The 6000-nt window shown below is 40.2% G+C and overlaps 1 protein-coding gene across 1 annotated transcript; it reads left to right on the top strand.

Moving 5' to 3' along the window:
• Positions 1 to 2856: 2856 nt before the first annotated feature.
• On the top strand, positions 2857 to 5608 carry LOC147858394 (multicopper oxidase LPR2-like). Its single transcript, XM_087326780.1, has 4 exons — positions 2857 to 3159; positions 3343 to 3912; positions 4070 to 4957; positions 5129 to 5608. The coding sequence occupies exons 1-4, from the start codon at positions 2872 to 2874 to the stop codon at positions 5180 to 5182; spliced, it is 1800 nt and encodes a 599-aa protein (XP_087182906.1). The 5' UTR covers positions 2857 to 2871; the 3' UTR covers positions 5183 to 5608.
• The last annotated feature ends 392 nt before the right edge of the window (positions 5609 to 6000 follow it).

Below are 6000 nucleotides of genomic sequence, written 5' to 3' on the forward strand. Positions count from 1 at the left end.
AAGCGTCAAAATAACAATATATAACCAAGAATAAAGATATTAGATAGAGTAAGAAGGAGAGAGAAAACAACACCAAAATTTACCGAGGTTTGGCCAATTAAGCCTACGTCCTCCAAAGCAACATTCTCTATTGAGGTTGGGAGAGAATAATACAAAATTGAGGATGTAAAACTAAGGAGAATGAGGTACATATTTATAACTCCCAAACCACCTCCCCAAACTATGTGGGATAAAGAATGGGCGAAAAAGTTAACATGAAGAGCATGATAGCGATATTTGTGATCAATTTGAAGGATCATGTTTTTTGCCACTTGCAAAGTCGTTCCTTACTCAAGGTTGTAAGGCTTCTAAGTCGTATGCTTCGGATAATCAATCAATCATAAAGGGAAGGCATCTACTGAACATCAATTACAGATGGGATACTTTTGCTTCATGCATGTACTCAATACCATGAAACAATGTAAAATGTACATTGGATTGGATTTAGCATGCATAACAGTTGAGGATAAAATTGAATTACAACAACAAGCTACAATTTAGTCTCAACACCATATCCGAGAAAGGCCATTTCAAGATCTTGAACCTTTTTAAGCACTTCAAATATTTCCAACTTATCTTACTCCCATTATTGGAAAGAGGTTATAAGTGGCAAATGTTTAGGTTTCTTACTAGAGAAAATGTCATAACTTTCCCATTAGAATTTCAAACTAGGTGAGCTCCTTAGTTTTTTCCAATGGATGCTCTCACTAAGATTTTCACCACAATACATATTTACTTGAACCTTTAGCTAGATTTATCTATTGAGGATGAGGAGCTTCTCACACTATAATATAACTAGAATGTGAAACATTCATTCATTATCATCCAACGATGCTCCTTCTTGTTAATTACGAGAGGCACTAACCTCAAACAACTTCTCAAGTCAAACACACACCAATCCTCCCATGGCCACTTAAGTCGATATATATGCTCTCTAGTTAAGGACATACGGAATCCTATTAGAACTAAATACTTTGACAACATTTTCTTAACGGAACCGTGGAAGTGGTTGTCTATTTTGTAGCATTCATGATGAAAAAATATTAGTATCATCTATGATATAATAATAATAAATGATTTTATAACTTCATTGGGCTCTCGTTGAAGAATAGGTAAAATTTCATATTGGGCTATACACTCCAGGTCTAGTTAAATTTCCATTTGAGGAGATGGTATTTAGTTTGTTGTTGTCATCAAAGTCATCCCATTACGCAAGAACAATATTTTCAATGTTGGATGTTGTAGAAAATCCTTATTTGAAATTGTTGCTACACTTTTTGGAAATCATACTAGGTACAAATAGGAAAATATTGCACATATTCACGAGTAAACATAGTTTCCGTTTTAGTTAACATGTACACTTTGGTTCCATAATGCAAAGGAAGCTTCGACTTCAAGCCATACTTTAATCTAGGGTGTTGTCCTTTAGGAATGGAAACAAAAAGAGAACTTGCACTTAATTTCCAAGACAAACATAAAAGTATGAATAGCCCGAGCTTTAGCAATTATGCTCCTTGGTTATCCCCATGAAAGTGATATTCTATGAGAGATAGCTAGGTTTTATTAGTAAGGCTTCCTACCGATAGATGATTATGTAACGATGCTAAAGAATTGCAAAGTTACCAAGTGCCAATAAATTAAATCACGAAACACATTTAAATTTAATGGAATTAATTATCAACAAATACTTGCAAAATTTGGAGGTTTGTCACTTGACCCGTGATGAAACCTCGCCTAGTTTTTAAAAGTATATACAAACATCGCACACAAAAATTACGCGCGAATTCATGTTTTGGTAACATGTGGGTCCAGGAATTTGGGTTTCGCGCGAAGAAGTGATCAGCCTCTATTGTTCAGCATGAGTACTTGTTTTAAGAGTGCCAGATACACACACACACACACACCATTCTTAGCATTGTTTACGACAGCATCATCATCATCATCGATAATGTGAGACAAAATGTTTGGATAAAAAAGGATAAGAAAAACAAAAGGGGAAGAAGTATTTTTGGGATGATTCTATGATACACACACACATATTTATTTATTTATTTATTATTATATTAATTTATATATATATGAAAACGGGGGGCGATGGGCATGAGTAATCTTCCTGTCCTGGTGCCGCATGGTCCCTCCATCTACCAATGGTTTGAACTGGTCCTGCAAGTTTCCATTCCATTTGAGGAAATGCAAAAGAAAATGATGGGGGGAGTGGAGGCGTGTGTTGGGACAACGCATGAGGCCTCTGCCTTTTTGCAGCAAAATTTTATATTTAAAAAACACACCCCAAATCTTCTACACACAAAAGAACAAGGAATTCAACCCCCCCCCCCCCCCCCCCCCCCCCAAAATATATATATATATAGAAAAAAAAAACACACTCAAATTCAACCAACATAAGATTAGATTTTATTTTTGAATTAGCTAGCTGGTTCACATGTCATCTCCCTGAATCTTCTGAATCCATCAAACATAATTGAGATGAACAAACCTACGACTGAGATAAGTAATTAAGTAAGTAATTGTGCCCTTCCCCACCTTCTCCTGTTTATGAGCTCTTAAATTTTATTCCAAATCACCATATTTGTGTGCTTGTGATCGACAAATTCAGGCCTCATGGGCGTTGACAATGCTAATAGTTGGAACAGTCTCTCTCTCTCTCTCTCTCTCTCTCTCTCTCTCTCTCTCTCTATCTAGTCACCTCTATATATCCTATTTATATGACTTGAATGTAATGTCAACTCTACACCCCTTTGCAACCATCTCTCCTTCCCTCTCTCTCCCAATCCTCCCTCCCCATCCATCACATTCTTCTTCAACTACTCTTCCATGGCAAGGAAGAGGCAGTGCACTTCCAATAATTATGTGAATGTCTCACACCTCAATGCCCCTGCCCTTACCCTGTGCTTCTTTCTGGCCCTCTTCCTACTCCTTATCTCCCCATCACACTCCACTGATGAGCACGAGACCGCAGACACACTTGCTGCCACCGCCACCAGCCTCGAGATGTTTGTTGACAAGCTTCCGAGAATGCCCATTATCAATGGCTACACCCTAGCATCGGATGGACGCTTTTCGCCAGCCCATCTCACCATTGGCATGTACCTCAAGAAATGGGTAACCCACACAATCTCTAGATGTGTAATATTAAGTCTGAATTTCTTTACAGTAATGTCAAAAACCCACCCATGCAAGTTGTCCTTGATATATGATCCCAATATATACATATAGATACTAGATAGATAGATACATATGCTTCTCATCATATGGATTGAAATTGATACAAACCTTGGGTTGCAGAAATTCCATAGAGACCTTCCATTATCCGATGTGTTTGCATATGGGAGGTCAAAGGAGGAGGCCACAGTGCCTGGCCCAACCATCAAGGCCATGGTGGGGGTGAAGACATATGTGAAGTGGGAGAATCACCTTCCTGACCACCACCTCTTCGTGGTCGATCCCACGCTGGGCGAGCCCAACAGCTCTCTACCGGGCGTTCCCACCGTCGTCCATGTGCACGGGGCTGCTTCCGAACCACACAGTGATGGGAATGCGTTCGCATGGTTCACTCGTGATTTCCAGCGCAAAGGCTCCCGGTGGACCAAGCAAGTGTACGAGTACGATAATGTAGAAGAAACGAGCGGTACCTGGTACCACGACCATGCCGATGCTTACACGCGTTTGAACCTCTTGGCAGGCCTTGTGGGTGTTTATAAGGTAGTCAATCCCCAACTCGAAAACCATACCTGGAAGCTTCCCCATAAGAGGTTCGAGGTGGAGCTCGTGGTTATGGATCATGCCTTTACCAGGAAGGGCCAAATCTACATGAATGCAACAGGAAACAATCCCCATATCCACCCTCAATGGCAGGTTATGTATCTGCACATATATATATGTATATACGTGTATGTATGTATGAATATTTAGGCTTGTGTGTGTGTCTGATCTCTTTCATTCCCATACATTAGAATGCAGAGCTATTTGTGTTGACACCATTGTTGGATGTATGTACTTACCATTCATTCAGCCCGAGTACTTCGGAGATGTTATTGTGGTGAATGGGAAGGCATGGCCGTATTTCAAGGTTCAGCGAAGAAAATACCGATTCCGAATCATCAATGCTAGCAACGCGAGGTTCTACAGGTTTGCCTTGGATAATGGCATGCATTTCGTCCAGATCGGAGCTGATAGCTTCTACCTCGAGAGACCTGTCCACGTGAAAGAGCTCCTGATGGCACCATCCGAGAGTGTAGATGTCATCCTGGATTTCTCGACATCGAATTCCAGTGTTGCAATTCTCACAAACAATGCATCGTATCCCTTCCCGGATGGAGATCCGGTGAACGAGCGGAACAGCATGATCATGAAGTTCGTGATCGAGAACCGAACTTCACAAGAGAGAGCTCGAATCCCCGAGTACCTCATGAAAGTAGAGAGACTGTCATCATCGAACGTGACTCATGAAATCAGGGACATAATATTTTCAGAGTTCACAACCCCGGAAGATGAACCCACACATCTCTTGATCAATTTCCGGTGGTTTACAGATCCGGTGACAGAGACACCCCGCCTGGGAAGCACCGAGATGTGGCGCATCATCAACCTCACACCCGACAACCACCCCCTCCATGTGCATCTTGTGGGTTTCCAGGTGATACATGAGCAGAAGCTCAATGACACCTTGGATGATCTCATGAACTGTGTGGCGGAGCATCAGAGTGTGAAAGGTTGCAATCTCGAGAGCTTCTTTGATGGGCCTCCCCAGCCACCCCCAGCCAATGAAGCTGGCTTCAAGAATGTCTACAAGATGAAACCCTTCCATGTGACCTCCATACTGATTCGGTTTTCGCTGCTCAACGGCCGCCCTTTCCCCTTCGATCCCACCGGAGCCCCTGGTTATGCATACCATTGCCATGTGATCTCTCTCTCTCTCTCTCTCAAAGCAAACTATGTCATTATTGTTCGAAAAGAAAATTTTAGTATACACATTAATTTCACTACTGCAAAATTAATCTCATTTTAATCCGGGAAAACCATCATTATCTTCCATAATTTCTGATTTCTAATCTCCTCATGCATCATGCAGATACTCGACCATGAAGACAATGCTATGATGAGGCCTTACCAGATCACCCACTAAATATTGGCACCCACTTTGAGAGGAGGGCAACAGGTCCATTGCTTGCTCTCATTGGAAATAATGGATTTAGTACAACATACATAATTCGTTCCTTGTTTCTAATGAGTTCCTTCTGTAATACAATTGTAAATGAGCCTAATGTATGAATAGTGCACTTCCGTTACCTGTGTCAAAACTAATGACCTCGATTATAGCTTGGAGGGTCATACACATACATCTACCATATGTACATAGCAGTAAGTTCTGATTAATATTTAATAAAGTTATATGTACATAAAATGTCACTTGGACTGTGGGTTTCGCTGCCTTAAGATCAATTTAACTGTAGACTATGATACTACCATTGATGCGCATAAGAAAGCATCAGAGTTCAAACATTACTTTTACTATTCATGATCATGATAGCAGACATTAGATCTATCACTAAACATTATAATTCTACCACAGCTACATTAAATACAGAATTTTTTATTGTGGCAAGACTTATTACAAAAGTAGTCTTTCTAATAATGCAGACACAAAATAAAACCAGACATTAGCAAATACAGATGAAAAAGATAAACACAGACTATGTCAGTACTGAGAGTCGAGCACCAAAAAATCACTTCAATTAAGGAGATACTATGCCATAAATTCACTCCATAGAGGAGTCTTCCTCTGACTAGGCAAACTTCTTAATCTTAGTGTCACCTTAACCTTTATGATACCCTCCATCTCTTGATTGAACGTTCTGATTCTATCTTTCCCTGAGGAATTAATGCATGTGAATAATAGTTACACATACACATACACATACACGTATGAAAACAAAATCATTC

Source organism: Azolla caroliniana, unplaced genomic scaffold (assembly GCF_043228905.1).
Source record: "Azolla caroliniana isolate FFs.n. ecotype wild unplaced genomic scaffold, voAzoCaro1.0.p SCAF_11, whole genome shotgun sequence".
Classification (NCBI taxonomy): Eukaryota; Viridiplantae; Streptophyta; class Polypodiopsida; order Salviniales; family Salviniaceae; genus Azolla; species Azolla caroliniana.

What these genes read in the sequence shown, in the direction of transcription:
- LOC147858394 (XM_087326780.1), top strand. Translation starts at nt 2,872, where the DNA reads ATGGCAAGGAAGAGGCAGTGCACTTCCAATAATTATGTGAATGTCTCA. An exon ending in GCATGTACCTCAAGAAATGG is followed by an intron (nt 3,160 to 3,342) that starts GTAACCCACACA and finishes CTTGGGTTGCAG; the next exon opens with AAATTCCATAGAGACCTTCC. An exon ending in ATATCCACCCTCAATGGCAG is followed by an intron (nt 3,913 to 4,069) that starts GTTATGTATCTG and finishes CCATTCATTCAG; the next exon opens with CCCGAGTACTTCGGAGATGT.